The 21,535-nt window shown below is 39.0% G+C and overlaps 1 protein-coding gene across 6 annotated transcripts in view; it reads left to right on the forward strand.

The window, feature by feature from the left end:
• BICD1 (BICD cargo adaptor 1) overlaps positions 1–21,535 on the forward strand; it is a 232,934-nt gene that overhangs the window by 168,830 nt on the left and 42,569 nt on the right. For all 6 annotated transcript variants that reach the window (XM_066258080.1, XM_066258074.1, XM_066258079.1 and 3 more), the window contains exons 5-6: positions 10,288–11,382; positions 16,118–16,269. In XM_066258080.1, the coding sequence (XP_066114177.1) occupies positions 10,288–11,382; positions 16,118–16,269 (1,247 nt within the window). The remainder of the gene's footprint in view (positions 1–10,287; positions 11,383–16,117; positions 16,270–21,535) is intronic.

The following is a 21,535-nucleotide window of genomic DNA, read 5'->3' on the forward strand; positions in this document are numbered from 1 at the left end:
CTAAAGCAATATATAAATTTAATGCAATTCCCATCAAAATTCCAATGACATTTTTTAAAGAAATGGAACAAAAAATCATCAGATTTATATGGAACTATAAAAAACCCCGAATAGCCAAAGCAATCCTAAGGAAAAAGAATGAAGCTGGGGGCATTACAATACCTGACTTTAAACTATATTATAGGGCCACAACAATCAAAACAGCATGATATTGGCAGAAAAATAGACACTCAGACCAATGGAACACAATAGAAAGTCCAGAAATAAAACCACATATATATGGTCAAATAATTTTTGATAAAGGGGCCAACAACACACAATGGAGAAAAGAAAGCCTCTTCAACAAATGGTGCTGGGAAAACTGGAAAGCCACATGCAAAAGAATGAAACTCAACTACAGTTTGTCCCCTTGTACTAAAATTAATTCAAAATGGATCAAAGACCTAAATATAAGACCTGAAACAGTAAAGTACATAGAAGAAAACATAGGTTCTAAACTCATGGACCTTGGTTACAAAGAGCACTTTATGAATTTGACTCCAAAGGCAAGGGAAGTGAAGGCAAAGATAAATGAATGGGACTACATCAGACTAAGAAGTTTTTGCTCTGCAAGAGAAACTGATAACAAAATAAACAGACAGCCAACTAAATGGGAAATGATATTTTCAAACAACAGCTCTGATAAGGGCCTAATATCCAAAATATACAAAGATCTCATAAAACTCAACAACAAAAAACAATCCAATCAAAAAATGAGAAGAGGACATGAACAGACACTTCTCCCAGGAAGAAATACAAATGGCTAACAGATATATGAAAAGATGCTCATCTTCATTAGTTATTAGAGAAATGCAAATCAAAACTGCAATGAGATACCACCTCATACCTGTTAGATTAGCTATTATTAACAAGACAGGTAATAGCAAATGTTGGAGAGGCTGTGGAGAAAAAGGAACCCTCATTCACTGTTGGTGGGAATGTAAAGTAGTAGAACCATTATGGGAGAAAGTATGGTGGTTCCTCAAAAAACTGAAAATAGAACTACCTTATGACCCAGCAATTCCTCTACTGGGTGTATACCCCAAAAACTCAGAAACATTGATACGTAAAGACACATGCAGCCCCGTGTTCATTGCAGCATTGTTCACAGTTGCCAGGACATGGAAACAACCAAAAAGCCCTTCAATTGAAGACTGGATAAAGAAGATGTGGCACATATACACTACGGAATACTACTCAGCCATAAGAAATGATGACATCAGATCATTTACAGCAAAATGGTGGGATCTTGATAACATTATACGGAGTGAAATAAGTAAATCAGAAAAAACCAAGAACTGCATTATTCCATACATAGGTGGGACATAAAAACAAGACTAAGAGACATTGACAAGAGTGTGGTGGTTGGGGGGGGGAGGGGCACAAAGAAAACTAGATAGAAGCTGACAGAGGACAATCTGACTTTGGGTGATGGGTATGCAACATAATTGATTGACAAGATAACCTGGACATGTTTTCTTTGAACATATGTACCCTTATTTGTTGATGTCACCTTAGTAAAATTATTTTAAAAAATTTAAAAAAAGATTACCTTTCCAACCAAACATATTTGTCAAAAGGCTTACTTTATTACTGTATATCAGTAAACATAAAAGAGCATCTGTAATCACAATTACCAGGGGAGGAGTCTTGTAGATTTTCCTAAGAGCTTTATAGAGATATAATTCATATGCCATACAATTCATCTGTATAAAGGGTACAATACAGTGGTTTTCTAGTATATTAAGACTTGTGCACCCATCACCATAGTCAGTTTTAGAACATTTTTTTAGCCCAAAAAGAATGTACCCATTAGCAGGTACTCCCCATTTCCCAGAACCCTCCAGCCCTAAGCAACCACCAATTTACTTTCTTTCTTAATAGATTTGTCTATTGGAAATTTTATATAAATGGAATTAAACAATATGTGATCTTTTGTGTGTGGCTTTTTTCACTTAGTATAATATGTTTAAGGTTCACCCAAGTTGTAGCATATATATCAGTACTTTGTTCCTTTTTATTGCCAAATAATATTCCATTGTAAGATGTACTACATTGTATTCATATATCAGTGGGTGGCATTTGAGTTGTTTCCACTCTTTGTCTATGTAATGCTGCTGTAAACATTCTGTGTGTACATGTGTTTTCATTCTCTTGGCGATACACTGGGAGTGGAACTGCTGGGTCATATGCTAACTCTTATGTTTCATCTTCTGAGGAACTACCAGACTGTTTTCCAAAGCAGCTGTACCATTTCACATTTCTACCAGCAGTGCATGAGGATGTTGATTTCTCTGCATTCTCACCAGCACTTGTTATTATTTGCCTTTTGATTGTAGCCTAGTTCAGTAGAATGTTGAATAAAAGTAGCAGGAGCATTATTCTTTGTCTTGTTCTTGACTGTAAGAGGAAGGCATTCACCATTAGGTATGTCATCTGTGGGTGTTTTGTATCAGGTTGCGGAAGTTCTATTTCTACATTTATTGACTTTTTCCATCATGAGGAGGTATTGGATTTTCTCAAATGCTTTTTCTCTATATATTGAGACAATCATGTGACTTTTGTCCTGTATTCTGCTAACACAGTATCTTATTTGATTTTTGTATGTTGCAGTCCTAAGCTAAATCTCACCTGGTTGTCAAATTCTTCTTATGTGTTACTAGATTCAGTTTCCTAGTATGTTGTTGAGGATTTTTGTGTCTGTATTTGTAAGAGATATTGATTTGCAGTTTTCTCATTTTATCTTTATCTGGTTTTAGTGTCAATAATACTGGCTTCAGACTAAGTTGAAAGGGTTCTTCTCCATCCTTTTTTTTTTGAAGTCTTTGTCCACCTGACTGACTTTTGCATATGGGTGTGTGAATAAGAGGAAGACATAAAAAAGGAGTTTTCTTTTCATGAAACTCCAAGTATATTCCTTCCTTTTCCCACTGCTGGATTCTCTCAGCTATTCTTTCTCAGTTCTATGTTAAACTTTTCTCACAGTTCTCTCTTGTCAGAGCACAGATATGAACTGCCAGGGATGCTTCACTTCAACAGAGAAGAATTAATCATTTATTTCTGAGTTCTAGTTGTGTATACCGATACTACTCATACTATTACTGGAATTATACCAATAATTCATGTGTCAAATTGAGAGTCACATGACCAGGATAAAGACTTTATGGAAATTAATAGCTTATAAAAGAGCTTTGATTTTTTGTTTGTTTTCTTCTGTAGAAGTCCTAATATGAATGTGCAAATTCTGGATATTCATTTTTGTTGTTGTTCCTTCACAAAAGAATCTATTAGTTCTCAATATGTGCAAATATGTTTATAGAAAAGGTAAATTTCCAGGGAAATGAAATATAATCTCCTTGGGACATAATAACAACTATAATAGTTAAGATATATTGTATACTTACAATGGACTATACAGTTTACAAATTCACCATTCAAGTTTTCTGGCAAAATGACCAGTCCTACAAAGAAAACTAAAATCTTCAGTTCCAGATAGCAGATAAAGATTGTAGAAAGAGAAATAAGGCAACTATTCTTAGTCACTATAGAAGATTATAATTAGCCCTGGCCAGTGATTCAATGGATAGAGCGTTGACCTGGCATATGGATGTCCCGGGTTCAGGGCACACAGGAGAAGTGACCATCTGTTCCCTCCCCTTTCTGTCCTTATTCCCCTTTCACAGTCAGTGTCTCGAGTGGTTCAAGCATGGCCCGGGGTACTGAGGACAGCTCGGTTGGTCTGAGTGCATTACCCTCAGGTGCTAAAAATAGCTCGGTGCTCAAGCATCGGTCACAGATTCAGTTGCTAGGTGGGTCCTGGTCAGGGCGCATGGTGGGAGTCTTTCTATCTCCCCTTCTCTCATTTAAAAAAAAAAGAAGATTATAATTAAGTCAGTAAGTCTCTTGGCTATGTTCACAAAAGGAGATTAAAATAGCACAGTTAAAATGTCTAGTAATGTTAATCTTTAAAGTGCTTAGCATTTATTAATTCAAACCACAGTGTATCTTAAATACTTTAAGCACTGCTCTCTGAAATCCAAATACAGTTATGATACTCTAAGCCTCAATAGCTGAGAGAAAATATAAGGCTGGAGTTTTATAAAATTTTTATCATTTGGTAATTTTTTTTTTTAGTCAGACCAATCTTAATTGTCTAGAAAATAAATGTGTGTGTGTTGTGTGTGTGTATAAAATTTGAATACCATTCCATATTCAAGTGATTTTACCAGAAATGTATTGGCTGTGGAAAGTAGCACTGTATGTGAGTTTGGGCACACAAAAGAGACAGTGTTGTATTTGATGTTTTCTGGAGCTGCTATATGAAGGAACTGATAGACTTACCCCTCTAGTCTTAAAAAATGTTTATGCTGAATCTGAGTTGGCAGAATACAGATTGAAACTCCCCTGAAGGCATTTCCTCACGCATGATAACACTTTTACCTCTAAAACAAATTTAAGACACATTCAGTACATTTTGTTCTGGTCCAGTTTTTTTTTTTTATTTTGTTATTTTATTCAAAGGCTTTTCATTTAAGGGTTTTTTAGAAGTAGCTTTATCTTTGGTAATCATGCATATTAATCTAATGATATTTAGACTTTTCAGAGCAAATTTATTTAATTTTTCAAGAGGAAAAGAAAACAAAACTCCTGAAATAATCTATTTTCATTGAGATCGTATATAATGCCAATGATTTTTCCACCCCCTTCAAAAATTCAAACCACTTGGCTTTTCAACTAATACCATATTATATAATTACCTGGGTTTTTCACTTAAAAATATAGACCAGTATTCTAGACAAAGTCAATTATCTTGAGTTGTGGAGCTACAATCTTTTTATACCTGATGGAACCTGGCTAAGTAGGATTTGTATTCAGATATGTCCTGACTCTGAAATGAAAGGGTTGCTTTTGCACCCAGATTCAAATATGTGAAAACAGATGTGTTTGCCATGTAGAATCATTTTGGTCATGGGAATTAGACTGGAGTTACCCAAATCTTAACAACAGCTAACATAATACCTTGAGCATCAAATTCACCACCTTAATTAACAGAGTATCATTATCACGACATTTTGTGCACCTTTTATAGTCTACTAACTTGAAGCCTGCCCGGAGTCACATAGCTAAGAAAATGTTGGTGCCAAAGTTTAACTTTTCTCTGATGCTGTAGCCTCAATCTTGTTTTGTTTTGTTTTTTTTACCTATAAAACCTATACTATCCTTTTGGAGTATTTTGGTTTCTGTAGTCACAATACATACCCTGTGGTCTATGTTCCTGTCATAGATATGGGCTAGCACTATGTCATAAATAAAGCTACAATTTAGAAGCCTCTAATTAATAATATCACAAAACTGTATGTTCTAATATAATTGACCACACTATGCAAGCAGCTCTTGCTTTGCATGATATTGTGGAAACATAAATATGATTAAGCAAGCTGAAACCATGCAAAATAAATTTATTACTGAGAAAATTACAACTGTTCTGTGGTCTTTAAAAATTTTTTATCAAACATTAAAATATTGGTTGTAAATGTATAGAAAAATGGAAAAAAAAGTAAAACTACTTATTACACTGTAATCTAAAAATTAGAACCATGAAGTATTGTAAAAAATTGACCTCTGAAATAAAAATTTAACCACCCCCCAGAAAAAAAATACCTGGGAAATTAACTTTACATTTTGCAGAATATCAAAGTTATCCAAGCTTTTAAATGAAAATATAATCTCCTCCCCCCAAAAGAAAACTGATCAAGAGTAGTTTGAACTTGCCTTCTTCTCGTGCTGTAACTTAAAATACTGAGCATCATTTTGACGCCTTGACAATTTGTCATACTGTTGTCTAAGTTTAAATCAGCTTCCAGCATTTTATCCTTTACACTTTCAGTGTCTTAAAATATCTCTGACCATATCTTTAGTGTGCTGGTGTCACTTCCTTGAGGATATTTTCATCCTTCTTATAAAAAACAACTATTTTTGATATATTCTTCTTTGCCAAATTGCTTTGATTGCATATATGAAGTCCTTCCAACATAATCAGAGTCCACATTCCCACATTGAACTATTTCTTCTGTAACTCCATTTATGTTTGATTCAAATTTCACTTTCATTTTCACTGTTTCATTTTTGCCCCTTCCTTCTCTCACTCTTTCCTTCCCTTTCTGCCTTCTTTCTTCCTTCATTCGTCAATTCCCTCTTTGGATTATCTATTTTTATACAACATCATATGGGTTTATCACTGAGAGACAAGAAGACAGTATAGGGACACACTTTGTTGTCTAAGTGAACTGAATAACAGATACACAGTGACCAACCACTGACTATATGAAATCATGTGATTGGTCACTGGTCATAATGTTATACGTAATGATTTTGTAGATTGAAGTGGCCAAGTTAGTACTTTACATTTGCTCACAGTTAATATATTGGTTGTTGAAATTTGAATTTTATTTTGGGGGGACTGGTATATTAACTAAACCATGGTCACTGAAACTCATACATATTAGAACAGGGGTCAGGAAACTTTTTGGCTCAGAGAGCCATGAACACCACATATTTTAAAATGTAATTCCGTGAGAGCCATACAATGACCCATGTACATTATGCATTATCCAATAAAAATTTGGTGAGCCCTGGCCGGTTGGGTCAGTGGTAGAGCGTTGGCCTGGCGTGCAGGAGTCCCGGGTTTGATTCCTTGCCAGGGCACACAGGAGAAGCGCCCATCTGCTTCTCCATCCCTCCCTCTCTGTCTCTCTCTTCCCCTCTTGCAGCCAAGGGTCCATTGGAGCAAAGTTGGCCTGGGCGCTGAGGATGGCTCCATGGCCTCTGCCTCAGGCGCTAGAATGGCTCTGGTTGCAACAGAGCAATGCCCCAGATGGCAGAGCATCGCCCCCTGGTGGGCATGCCAGGTGGATCCTGGTCAGACGCATGCGGGAGTCTGTCTGACTGCCTCCCCGTTTCCAACTTCAGAAAAATACAAAAAAAAATTTCCTTTTTAAATTAAAAAAAAAAAATTTGGTGGTGTCCCAGAGGATAGCCACCCGCAACCATGAACATGAGTGGTAGGAAATGAATGGATTGTAATACATGAGAATGTTTTATATTTTTAACGTTTTTTTTTTTTTTTTATTAAAGATTTGTCTGCGAGCCAGATGTAGCCATCAAAAGAGCCACATCTGGCTCGTGAGCCATAGGTTCCTGACCCCTGTATTAGAGCCTTGCCAAGTGAGGGACTATACATGGTAATTATTTGAAGGATATCAAATAACACAAAGGATCATAAAAATACTCTATTATAAAGTTATAGATTGATGTATTCTAAAGTAATATATTGGTTAAAGTAAATATTAATTATATTTTAGTAATTTATATTTATTATGGAATTATAATTTTTCTTGTTTCCTCGGATTTTAGAAGAGTTTGGAGAGATAACATATGATCCATGAAAGTTTGAAACTTGAAACTGATAGCTTTTTCTAGATGTAAAGACATTCAACATCAGTCTGTTATCTTAAAGCAGGTCTCATGATGGTTTATATTTTTTTTAAAAGAAGGAAAAAAAGAAAACAAGTGCAGGAGGATATGATTCCTCTTATACAGTACTCTGAAATGTAAGTGGCTTGACCTGTGGTGGTGTAGTGGATAAAGCGTCAACCTGGAATGCTGATGTCACCAGTTCTAAACCCTGCGCTTGTCTGGTCTAAGGCACATATGGGAGTTGAAGCTTCCTGCCGCTTCCTCCTTTCTCTCTCTTTCTCTCTCTCTCTCTCTCTCTCACTCTCTCCTCTCTAAAATGAATAAATAAAAAAATGAAAATAAATAAAATGTAAGTGATTGCTTATCAAAAAACATGTTTAGCCTGACCAGGTAGTGGCGCAGTGGATAGAGCACCGGACTGGGATGCGGAAGGACCCAGGTTCGAGACCCTGAGGTCGCCAGCTTGAGCGTGGGCTCATCTGGCTTGAGCAAAGAGCTCACCAGCTTGGACCCAAGGTCGCTGGCTCCAGCAGTGGGTTACTCGGTCTGCTGAAGGCCCGCGGTCAAGGCACATGTGAGAAAGCAATCAATGAACAACTAAGAAGTTGCAACGCGCAACGAGAAACTGATGATTGATGCTTCTCATCTCTCTCCGTTCCTGTCTGTCTGTCCCTGTCTATCTCTGCCTCTGTAAAAAAAAACAAAAACAAAAACAAAAAAACATGTTTATATTATAAACATGTAAAAATTATTATTATTTATTTGACAGAGACAGAGTCAGCGAGAGGGATAGATAGGGACAGACAGACAGGAAGGGAGAGAAATGAGAAACATCAATTCTTCATTTCAGCATCCTAGTTGTTCGTTGACTGCTTATTCATTGATTGCTTTCTTATATGTGCCTTGACCAGGGGGCTATAGCAAAGCGAGTGACCCCTTGCTTAAAGCTAGCGACCTTAGGCTTCAAGCCAGTGACCGTTGAGCTTAAGCCAGCAACCATGGGGTCATGTCTATGATGCCTCACTCAAGCCAGCGATCCTGAACTCAAGCCACATGAGTCCATGCTCAAGCTGGTGACCTCGGGGTTTGAACTTGGGTCCTCTGTGTCCCAGTCCAATGCTCTATTCACTGCACAACTGCCTGGTCAGGCTGCAAAAATTCTTAATCCATAATAGTGACCACCTATATGGAGGGACAGAAATGGTTTTAAAAATTCTCAGATTAGCCTGACCAGGCGGTGGCACAGTGGATAGAGCATCGGACTGGGATGTGGAAGGACCCAGGTTCGAGACCCCGAGGTCGCCAGCTTGAGCGCAGGCTCATCTGGCTTGAGCAAAGGCTCACCAGCTTGGACCCAAGGTCACTGGCTCCAGCAGGGAGTTACTCGGTCTGCTGAGGCCCCCGGTCAAGGCACATATGACAGCAATCAATGAACAACTAAGGTGTCACAACGAAAAACTGATAATTGATGCTTCTCATCTCTCTCCATTCCTGTCTGTCTGTCCCTATCTATCCCTCTCTCTGACTCTCTCTCTCTCTGTCTGTCCCTGTAAAAAAAAAAATTCTCAGATTATACTTTCTTATATATTTATGTTTTGGGGGTGTGTGTGTGTGTATTTTTCCAAGTGAGAAGCAGGCGGGGAGGGAGGCGAGGGGGGAGCAGCAGAAAGATAGACTCCTGCATGTGCCCAACCAGGATCCACCTGGCATGCCCACCAGGGGGTGATGCTCTGCTCACCTGGGGCATTGCTCTGCGGCAATTGGAGCCATTCTAGTGCCTGAGGCGGAAGCTATGGACCCCTTCTCAGCACCTGGGCCAACTTTGCTCCAGTGGAGCCTTGGCTGCGGAAGGGGGAGAGAGAGAGAGGAATGAGAGGGGAAAGGTTGGAGAAGCAAATGGGCGCTTCTCCTGTATGCCCTGGCGGGGAATCAAACCCAGAACTTCCACACACCAGCCAGTGCTCTACCGCTGAGCCAACTTGCCAGGGCCTCTTATATACTTATGTTTAATGAGACACTATTTTATCTTAAGACCTGAATATTTTTCAATATAGAATAATAACACCTATATAATAATAAAAGTGTCATAGTATTCAGATTATTTACCAATTTTAAAAATTCTTATTGTGGAGAAAAGGAATTGAAATGATTTATAAATTGTTCTTTTATCCCTAAAATTCTGTATCTCTGACTTTTATAGTAAAAGCTCTTAAATTTAGTATATATCAATTTTGGAAATTAAATACTTATCTTTAGCAGACTGTCGAAGGTTCTCAGCAGTATTTAGTAAGTTCAAGTCTTAGGTTTTAAACCTGATTTCGAGTTAATCTCTGGGGAGAAAGGGGTAATTCAGAGGCATCTTGAGACTACCACTTATCCCACGAGAACTCAGAAGCAGGAATACACTGGGCTCTTGAAATAAAGACAATGCCAAGTACTATCTCTTGAAATCATGTTATTTTTTCTGTAAAGTGTTGAAAGGTAAAAATAAGATTGTTTGAGTAACATTCAAGTTTCATGAGTGGATGTATATAGTGCATGAGAATTCAGATGGGTAAATATGCATAGCATAATTCTTTTAGAATGACATCCTTTCAGAGTAATTGACTCACCAGAACTGCTGAAATAAGAAAACACACTCGTTTCATTCGAAATGAGGGGGACATTGGCTCTGTTGCATTTATTTTAAGTACACATGCCTGACTGGGATGAACTCGGTTCATAGGTGGCGTTGCACTGCAGTCACTCAGAGACTTTCTTTTGCCATCGCAGGTGGAGCGGGAAAAGGCCATCCTCCTGGCCAACCTCCAGGAGTCACAGACGCAGCTGGAACACACCAAGGGGGCGCTGACGGAGCAGCACGAACGGGTGCACCGGCTCACAGAGCACGTCAATGCCATGCGGGGCCTCCAGACCAGCAAGGAGCTCAAGACCGAGCTGGACGGGGAGAAGGGCCGGGACTCCGGGGAGGAGGCGCACGACTATGAGGTGGACATCAACGGCCTAGAGATCCTTGAGTGCAAGTATAGGGTGGCAGTAACTGAGGTGATCGATCTGAAAGCTGAAATCAAAGCCTTAAAGGAGAAATACAATAAATCTGTAGAAAACTATACTGAAGAGAAGACCAAATATGAGAGTAAGATCCAAATGTATGATGAACAGGTGACAAGCCTGGAGAAAACCACCAAGGAGAGTGGAGAGAAGGTGGCCCACATGGAGAAGGAATTGCAAAAGATGACCAGCATAGCCAATGAAAATCACAATACCCTTAATACAGCTCAGGATGAGTTGGTGACCTTTAGTGAGGAGCTAGCTCAGCTTTACCACCATGTATGTTTGTGTAATAATGAAACCCCCAACAGGGTCATGCTGGACTACTACAGGCAGAGCAGGGTTACCCGTAGTGGCAGCCTGAAAGGGCCCGATGACCCCCGGGGACTTTTGTCTCCACGGTTAGCCAGGCGGGGTGTGTCATCCCCAGTAGAAACAAGGACCTCCTCTGAACCAGTTATAAAAGAAAACACAGAGGCCAGCAAAGAACCAAGTCCAACCAAGACCCCCACTATCTCTCCTGTTATTACTGCCCCACCATCATCTCCAGTATTAGATACAAGTGACATCCGCAAAGAACCAATGAATATCTACAACCTTAATGCCATTATCCGGGACCAAATCAAGCATCTGCAGAAAGCTGTGGACCGATCCTTGCAACTGTCTCGTCAAAGAGCAGCGGCACGGGAGCTGGCCCCCATGATTGATAAGGACAAGGAAGCCTTAATGGAAGAGATCCTCAAGCTCAAGTCCCTGCTGAGCACCAAACGGGAGCAGATTGCCACACTGAGGGCAGTGCTGAAAGCCAACAAACAGGTGATCTCATTCTACTTACCGCACATGCTAACCAATGCTTTCCCAACTTGTTTATTCCTTAATGTTTTTGTAGTGTAAACTATCATCAGGGTGAGAGTTCAGAGTCCTGGTCAGTGGAGGAATAAAAACTAAGTCCCAGTACCAGATCAGAATATAATAATTATTTTTAATTTAGTGAATGAATGAAATACTAGGAGAGGAGCAACACTCGTTAGGTGGAGGTAGAGGTGAGGAAATTAGAGCAGGAACAAAGGAGAAGATCCATGCAGACATACAAGGCACTTCAGATGGTGCTCAGCTGGACTCCAGCAGTCAAGTGCAGAAACGGGAGCTGGAGGGATGGCAGAATAGGCTGGCATGGCAGCCTGTCCTTACCCCAGGGAGGCACAGCAAGAAAGACACCCTGGCAGGCAGCCAGAGCAAACAGAGGGGAGTTCTATAGCGAGAGACGGGTAGAGAAACAGAGACAGAGATCAGGGTAGGATGTGCACTAGCTCTGCCAGTGACCACATATCTGAAACTTAGGTTCTGTTGGGATGTTAACTCTTCGGGATCAGAGCTTAAGCAGTAGAGAATTTTTCCTAACCATAGATCTTATCCTTCTGCAGTAAGAATGCTATAACAGGCCCTGGCCGGTTGGCTCAGCAGTAGAGCGTCGGCCTGGCGTGCAGAGGTCCCGGGTTCGATTCCCGGCCAGGGCACACAGGGGAAGCGCCCATCTGCTTCTCCACCCCTCCCCCTCTCCTTCCTCTCTGTCTCTTTCCCTCCCGCAGCCGAGGCTCCATTGGAGCAAAGATGGCCCGGGCTCTGGGGATGGTTCCTTGGCCTCTGCCCCAGGCGCTAGAGTGGCTCTGGTCTCGGCAGAGCGACGCCCCAGATGGGCAGAGCATCGCCCCCTGGTGGGCATGCCGGGTGGATCCCCGTCGGGCGCATGTGGGAGTCTGTCAGACTGTCTCTCCCCGTCTCCAGCTTCAGAAAAAATACAAAAAAAAAAAAAAAGAATGCTATAACAAGAACCTACCTGCTTGACTGGTGGTGGCACAGTGGATAGAGCATTGACCTGGAATGTTGAGGTCCCATGTTCGATCCCAGGTTCAAAACCCCAGGGTCTCCTGCTTGAGCGTGGGCTCATCAGCTTGAGCGCAGGCTCACCAACTTGAGCGCAGGGTTGCTGGTTTGAGCAGGGCATCATAGACATGTTCCCATGGTCTTTGGCTTGAAGCTCAAGGTCACTAGCTTGGCTGGAGCACCCCCCTCCCATTCCCTGGCCGTCCAGTCATGTAGACAAAGCAATCAATGAACAGCTCAAGTGCAGCAACTATGAGTTGCTGCTTCTCATCTTTCTCCCTCCACCACCCCCTACAAAAAAAAAAAAAAAAAAAAAAAAGAAGCAGCAGAATCTACCTAATTTCTAGAGCCCCTCGAGGACTGAATTTGTTTTCCCACCTGAGTTTTACCTGGGTGTCTGTGAAAGACAGGAAAATATTTTCTACCTTTCTTTAATTTCTCTGGAAAATGAACCTTGAAAGATACATTTGAGAAGAGTGCTAAAAAGGGGCGTTGGTTAAGAAGAGCAACAGAGCACCTGAAACCTTGCAAATATAAGCAGGGCTAGTTTTAGAGGGTTAATTTCCAATTTAGAGTTCCTTCTTGTGGGAGCCACACTATTGCTTTTGTCATCTACAGTACAGCTCTCTAGTGTCTTTTTTCTCAGTTTCCATAAATCCATTGATATAGTGTAGAGGTCTAAACCCCAATATTGTCTGCACTGTAAACATGTTTTATGTAAATCTAAAGGCCAAGTAGGACCTTATTTTGTGCCGTCACTTCAGAGAAATAGAAAAGATTAGGGTAGACAAAGAATTTGTGAGAGATCTGCCTCCAATTAGAGGTCAGAATGAAGGAATTTGTTACCATAAACTGTTACAATCCAAAGACCCAGTGATTTATAGTGGCCATAAATAACCAATAGCATATTAGATAAGACATACTATCCAGGGCATTCTCAGACCATTCAGATAACATCTCTGACTTCTTCCTGAAGATTGAATATTAACCTTAAAACCTAGATCTGTAAGAGTATCAAGACACATACTGACACAGAGGTTAGATAATAAGCGTGGTCGATCGGCCAGATGGACTAGTTTGTGAGTAAGCACTCATTGATTACATATTTCATGGCAGGCAGTAAGGAGGGATGAAAGAATAAGTCACTAGTAATCTAGCAGGAGTTCAACAATGCCTATAACTGTTTACAGGATAGTACATATTATTAAGCACTTTGGCACAGTATAGACAATGCCATAGGAATTCAGAGCAGAGTGAAGAATTCCTAGCTGTGGTACTGTTTGCATTACGTTAGCTTCGTTGCCCTCAGGGTCTCAGTAAAGTCAATGAAAACACATTTCCAGCCGTTAGATTTTAATGATGTTGGACCTATTGCTGGGATGCTTAGGTGCTATAAATAGCTTCTAATGGCTATAGATAACATTCATTATATTTCTACACTATGGAATATTAATTATTAAGGCTAAGGGGAGAACTCTGTGGTATAGGAAAGAAGGAAATTTTCTATTTTAAAATAGTTTTCTGCATTCTTTTTGAGTCTTTTAATATGCATACTTTAGGATTTTATTTTGTAAGCACAGTGTCATCTGATGAATAAGCAAATGTTTATGAAGTACCATCTGTGAACTAAACTGTGCTCGATGCTAAAGATTCAAAGATGACTCTGGTCCCTGCCCCCGGGAAGAGGACTCAGACCAGTGGAGATGTCAGAATAGAAACAGATAATTGCAGTGCGAGGTTATACATGCTGTAATTGAGTTATGGGAACATTGCCAAGGAAAAACTGATGTTTTTTTAGAGGAGCTGGAAGAAACTTCACAGAAGGAATTATTGTTATGTCTGTTCCTTAAGGATAAGGAGTTGTTTTCTAGAAGAGGAGGAAGTAATTCCAGACAGAATGAACAGTATGTGGTAGAGGCACAAAATGGAAAGATATTTTCAGGGAATGGTTTTGAAGGTCTCTGTGGCTGGAAACAAGATTTTTTATTTAGAAAGTAAAGTTTGGGAGTGTTGGAAGAATGGGGCAAATAATGTAGATGCCAGTAAATCTACTGATGGGTTATAGACATTTAGAATTACTCAGTTCTGAAGAAGAGCTTTGTACAATCTGTGCACAAACATATCTACAGAAATAAGTTTTGGGAGGGCATTTCTAACAAATAATAAATAACTTTGTACTTCTATTTATATCTTGTTTTTCTCCCTTTGTCATAACACCCTTTAGATAACTGACCATGTGGCTCCTTGCGCTTAAAATTTGTTACATCTACATTTTCACAACTTAAACTTACCTAATTCTGTTCTAAATGAATATATTTAAGGTTTTAAAAAAAATTAATACAGCCATTTTCCCCAGGTCAACTTCTGCATTCTGGATAATTTTCTGAATTTATAAGATTTCTAAAGATGACACTAAGTTATAACACTACAGGACATATTGAACTATTTTTTGAGGAATTTTTCACTTTAATTTGAATTTAAATTCAATCAAAACTTCTAAGAAACTACTTTGGAATCACAACATGAAGAAACTACCACATTGCAACATTGTCTTAATTTAAAAAGAATTTACCTCTATAGAAGTTGGCACTTTGCATAAGAAATTCTGTGCTTGAAATAGCACAGAAAGAAATGTTAAAAATAAGGGTAATCTTCCTGGGAAATTCTGTTAGTAATGGATTTTTTTTTTATTAGTAAGGGACTTTTTTATTAGTATTGAATATTTTTACATAGCCTGAAAAGCTATAGTTAACAGTTTGTAAAAATGGTGTGTTTTCAGTTTGGTTTCAATATGATTACCATGTGATAGGCATCAACAAGGCTGTCCCGAAATATATGATATATTAATTTCATTCATTGATTCAATCAATAATTTTACATTTTATTTCCTACTATATGCCAGGCTGGTTCTTAATTTAAAACTTTATTCCAAGGACTTCAGACATTCCCAACTCTCAAATTCAAATAAATATTTGAGTTCATTCAACATTTTGGAATTTTGTGGTGAAGAATTAAATATGACTACTAAAATTTGATCATTTTGATTTGATTATAGTATCTGATTATTAAAATTTGATTGTTAAATCTGACTATAGTTCACTGTTTTGAAGCAGTTGTATGCAAAGACGTAATTTTTTTCCCCTTAAACATAAAATATAGATTGATAGTTTGCCATATACTCATGTCATAAGTTGCAATGGCCTGTATCTTTTATTCTTTGTTTCAGACCCACCGAGCACAGGTGACTGCAGAATATTTGAGGTCTATCTATCGTGTTTTAGTTGGAAGCAGTGCTTTTCCCCTAACTTCTCCTTGATATAATTCTTCTTGTATAAAGTTTCATTTTGGATTCCTTCATGTCTGAACATCCCACAGTCTCAACAACTTGCATTAAGTAATGATTGAACTATCATTACCTTAGCTCCTGATATTGACGCTGGTTCATGGCTGGTTTCTAGGGCAACTTAACCACATTATGGAGTCACAGCATGTCTTGACATTAAAGAAAAAACTACCTTTTGTCCAAAGTACATACCTGTGTTTATTCAAAATTTAATCAAATCTACTTCACTTCCCTTTATTAAAGTAATAGACCCAGCATGAAGAAATCTGTATGATAGGTTTTCCTCATAGGAAAGTTGTAAGCATTGTGATTTTTCCACTTTAGACAGCTGAGGTGGCCCTAGCTAATCTCAAGAATAAATATGAAAATGAGAAAGCAATGGTGACTGAAACGATGACGAAACTTAGAAATGAACTGAAGGCTTTGAAAGAAGATGCAGCAACTTTCTCATCCCTGAGAGCAATGTTTGCTACAAGGTAAGTTTTTTTTCTTCCAAGATTAGATGTGGTACATGGGGGAAAGGCTTTAAAATTCACATGCGTGGCCTGACCGGTGGTGGCACAGTGGATAAAGGTCCCAGGTTCAAGCCCCAAAGTCGCTGGCTTGAGTCCCAGGTCACTGGCTTGAGTAAGCGGTCACTGGCCCAGCTGAAGCCCTTCCCCAACCCCTGTCAAGGTACGTATGAGAAAGTAATCAATGAACAACTAAAGTGCTGCCGCTATGAGTTGATGCTTCTCAGCTCTTTGTCTCTATGCCTCTGTCTCTCACAAAAAAAAAAGTAAACTTCACATGTGTACCTCTGTGTGAATTGTGAAGATAATGGAAGAGATTCCACTCTGACAAATCTAAGAACTTTTGTCCTGTATTCCAGTGCCCTCTACTGGACACACTGGATCAAGCAATTCCTTTACATAGAAGCATTTATAGATTAATACAACAGATTAAAAGAAATACTTCCAACAAAGGAAAAAGTCCTACTTGCTAAAGTAGCTAAATATAATCCCCAGTGAAATTTACTCTCACCAAAGTATATAAAAGTACTACTTATCATTATTAAAGATTGCATGAGAAAGATACCATCATAATGAAGATTAATATTTCTCATATCAGCTAATTACTTAGACTTAATACATTGATGTAAATATAACTTCTAAAATATAATTATATAACCATGTGTTTTACATTGCCCAAGTAATTAATTACATGCATATTAGTTACCTCCTCCCCCCACCAGTTTCATTACAAGGTGCCACTGTATTTTTTTTTTAACTTGAAGTGACTGTTAAGAATGTATTGAGTCAAGGCATTCCAAATCCTGAGATTTTCAGTATGTGACTTTTTTTTTTAATTTTGAAGAGTTTTATTGCAGGAGAAGATTAGTTAAATATGCCGACTGCATATGGCTAACACGGGGCAATTGCAGACCCAAATTGTGCGTGCTGAGTATATTTCAGAGGCTGGTTATATACCCTTTGACCACATACAGGTGGGGGGCCATGACAGCATGACATAATCATTAACAAGATTAACATTTAACAAGATTTACATTACATTAACAAGATTAACATTTGTCTAGGGGATTTACAGAAAACGTTAAAACTTTCAAAGTAATACAATCAAAGACAGTCACAAATCCTTTCAGTATCTCTCTCTCCTCCTTTGCCTAGAGAGGGGTAGTCAACCTTTTTATACCTACCGCCCACTTTTGTATCTCTGTTAGTAGTAAAATTCTAAAAACTGCCCACCGGTTTCACAGCAATGGTGATTTACAAAGTAGGGAAGTAACTTTACTTTACAAAATTTATAAAGCAGAGTTACAGCAAGTTAAAGCATATAATAATAATTACTTACAAAGTACTTTATGTTGGATTTTTGCAAAGTTTGGCAGAATAAATCATTATAAAACAACTTACTATAGTTAAAGCTATCTTTTTATTTATACTTTGGTTGCTCCACTACCACCCACCATGAAAGCTGGAACACCCACTAGTGGGCGGTAGGGACCAGGTTGACTACCACTGGCCTAGAGGTACACGTTAATCTCAGGATTCCAGGAAGGGAGGGAAAGCTAAGATCAGTGTAGGGTGGTACGTTAATTCTGCCTCCTATTGAAAGGGAAGAAGTTTCTCAGTTAACCTAATTCTTTCAGAGAACTTAAGACCAAATGACCCTAGTTGTCCTTGTAAGTCAGGAGACTTCTATATTCCTCTTCCTCCATTTTCCAAGGAAAGAACAGGAAAGCCTGCCCTTTTCTTCCTAGAATATCAATATTAATTTGCAGCTTTTTGGTACCTTACAACATTCCCTACTGGCTTTATGTCTAAGTCAAATCTTTGACTTAATTTACTGAAAAGCATGAGGCTGTTGTGTAGGGATATTAACTTATAACATATAACAGATATTTAACAGACAGCATTAATAGCAATACAGTTCACTAAAGAAACAAATGTTACTGATCAGTTTCCCATAAATTGCACAAACCTTTTGCAACTTTTATAAAATTAACTGGCTTTTGTTTTACCCTAGTTTCCCTTCTCCCCAATGTCTGATTAAAAAGGAGTCCTTAGTGAGTTTCTTCATTCTTTAGCCATACGTAGACCAACCAGCTTCTGGTTTGTGATTGGAGTAGGGCACACTATTTTTCTACCTTAGCAGCAGTGGGAGTTGTCAGGATCACGGTGTGTGGACCCGTCCACATGAGAGTCAGTCTTGGGGTGATGTACTGGATTTCCTGGTAATGTTGGAAGTGCCTCTCAGATAGTCTTTTCAACAGTTTGCTGAGTAACCTGTAAATCCTACAAGTACTTAGGGAAGGGGAGGTTGCGTTTCCTTAACTATTTGATTCATGCATTTTATTTGCCTGGACCTTTTGGGTGCCTGTAGGTACAATATAACTTCAAATTAGCTTCTAATTAATATTGAGTTCCTTTCCTACTAGCTTTGAGACTGTGGACACAAATGCAGGCATACAGCAATTTCCTTACTTTGCCCAACATTCACTTGGACACAAACTGAACACTCAGATATTATGCCTTCTGCAATAGATTCTAAGTTTGACTTTTCCAATTATCCCTTTCCTGTTGGCAAAATCTTTCTCTAATTGGCTTCAAACAAACCTTTGGCAATAAGGGTCCCCAAACCCCACTGGCTTTGGGTGGCACCTATTCATTTGAATTACTATGTTCTGATTTTGAAGCAGATTGGAAAAATATAAAATAAACAATAAAATTCAAACAACTAATGTTAACAAATACTATAACAAGTGTCCTAATACAATAAAATCACTAAAGCCTATTAGATTATTAAACAAAACAAAGTTCTAACTAATATAACAGGATCCAGAATAAAATTCTTACAGTCACAAATGTTCTTAACATGTTAACGTAATTTCACTAAGTCTGTGTTGACAATATTGCTGCTTTAAATTATTTACAACTGTAACCTAATTTCTATTTCAATCTGAGAAATGTCCTAAAGAGCAGGAGTTACACACATTCAGGAAAAGTCCACAAAGCATTGGGGCTTTGGAGTTGTGGTCACATGCTACATTTTACAGCTAGAGTCTGTCCCAATGATTAATGTTTCTAGCTGGAATTAAGAGCAGGTCCCATCCTACAATAGGCATGGGGCCATTGAGACAAGAGGAATAAAGGAGGCACTATACATTAAATAAAGCAACAGAGATAAGACTGTCAATACTCACAGTAGAGATCTTCGAGGGATAAATAAAACTCAAATATTCAGGCAAGGCATAGTAAATGGCCCTCCTGTTCACAAGAAATGAGATCAGTTTACCTGCTACTTGGAAGAAATGCTCTAGGCTCGCTCACAGTGATGTGAGATGGGGACAACGGCCCTGGGCACCTTTAGCCTTCAGTGGCAAGTTCCAGCATGCTGGGAAAGGTCCGGTCACAGGTAGCTGGATTAGGGCTGGAAGAGACTGAAACCTCCTCCGTGGAACAAGGGGGCAGCTTACCTTCTCATGTCCCTTTTTCCCACAGCAAAGGCATGTCCCTTTGAGAAGCAGGGCAGGCTTTAGTTCAATGACCTTTCTTTATACTCTTGAAGCAGGGCCCTGATGGAATCCTGTGAAGTCCTTTCACGGTGCTGGAGCCTTTAAGGTCATGTGCCAAGAGCTGGTATTTTCCTGATCTCTTTTGGGCTCTATTTGCCTTTTCTGTTCCTTTCTTGGTCATTATAGACATTAAAAACCATGCTCAGAAGATCTCGCTGAGGGGCTTGAGGGCCCTTTTCTGTCTATATAAACTTTTGGAAAAAGACAAAAACAACATTATTAGCTGGATCAAATAAAAGAGGATAAAAGCTTGCAGGAGGAACAGGTTTGGTGTCTCCTTTAGAATTCCAGAGTCTCTCCACTGTTCAATAACTCAGTACATTAGCATTCAAAAGAAATTTTAACAAAAGTGTGATAAAATAGATTTGCAGGAGTTTCAGGATATGACTCCTTTCCTTGTATTACCTAGCACTAAACAATATTGTTTCAAAATGATAATAAACTAAACATTACATAAAAAGACATTATTAACAATTATTACATATTTTCCAAATATTTAAACTAAAATCTTGACATCACAGGGCTATGATATAGCAGATAAAAAGAATTTACAAAAGGCCTTTGAAATAACACATTTTTAACATGGAAAATATTTTTACACAACAAGGGAACCTTGGTACAAAAAGGAAGCCTTTTGAATTTGGAAGGCTATATAATTCTATATGCCTTAATGTAAAGCCAGTAGCCAGGGACACCATCACAGCTGCCTGGCCCGTGCAGGTTCGCATTAGATTCGGACAGACGGTAATGAAACAATGGAGCGAAAAACTGGTGGGCCATCATCTTTAATCCTAGCTTGCACCTGGCGGGCAAGTAAAAACACACACTGGGCTCCAAAACCCACTCATTCAGCGCTAACAAAGCTACTGACTTATCCAGGTTTCCTAGAATCAAAGGTTTCTAGCTCACTAGCCTCATTCTTTTTTGTTCCCCATATCCTTCTCTCTGCACAAACTCTGCACTAACTGGCTTCTCCTTCAGCACTCCGCCATCTTGGCAGCCTCTCTCCTCTCCTCCACATGGCCTTTCTCTGCTCTCTGCTCTAATGATAATCTCAGGAACCAAGAGAGAGCAAGCTCCTGGTCTGCCCCACTTTACAGTGTAGAAACCAAAACCTTTAATCCAATCTACAAAGAAGTCTCTGATACAAAGTCACTTATCTGAGGCATAATGAGATTCCTCACGAGAGTGCACCACCCCACATCATGTAACAGTCAAGGGTGTGGGGAATAGCTTAGTCTTAAAATTAAGCCTTAGGCTATAATGACCCAGCCTACTTACAGCCTGTCCCCCACACCCAATGCAAACTATAAGCGAGCAAACGTATATATCATATTTACAAACGTATTTGACTAACACTTATTATTAGTGCAATTTTAGTACAGTTTACAGTAAAAGAATTGTAAACTACTACCCCAATGAATTATTGATTGAGATAAATAAGGAATGGTCAAAATGCATTCACTATTTCATAACTACCCAGCTGACAAAGAGATATTAATTTTCTTTTGACCCACAGTAATTTACACTATTTAGGTCAACACGAGGGGCGGGATGCCTGGGATTCTTGGTGCCCAAGGGGGTACTGTTATGGCTAAAGCAGTGGGTCTCTCCCATGAATCCCATGCCTCCCATATTAGATAACAACCATGCCACATGAAGGAACT

This window comes from Saccopteryx bilineata, chromosome 2 (assembly GCF_036850765.1).
Source record: "Saccopteryx bilineata isolate mSacBil1 chromosome 2, mSacBil1_pri_phased_curated, whole genome shotgun sequence".
Taxonomy (NCBI): domain Eukaryota; kingdom Metazoa; phylum Chordata; class Mammalia; order Chiroptera; family Emballonuridae; genus Saccopteryx; species Saccopteryx bilineata.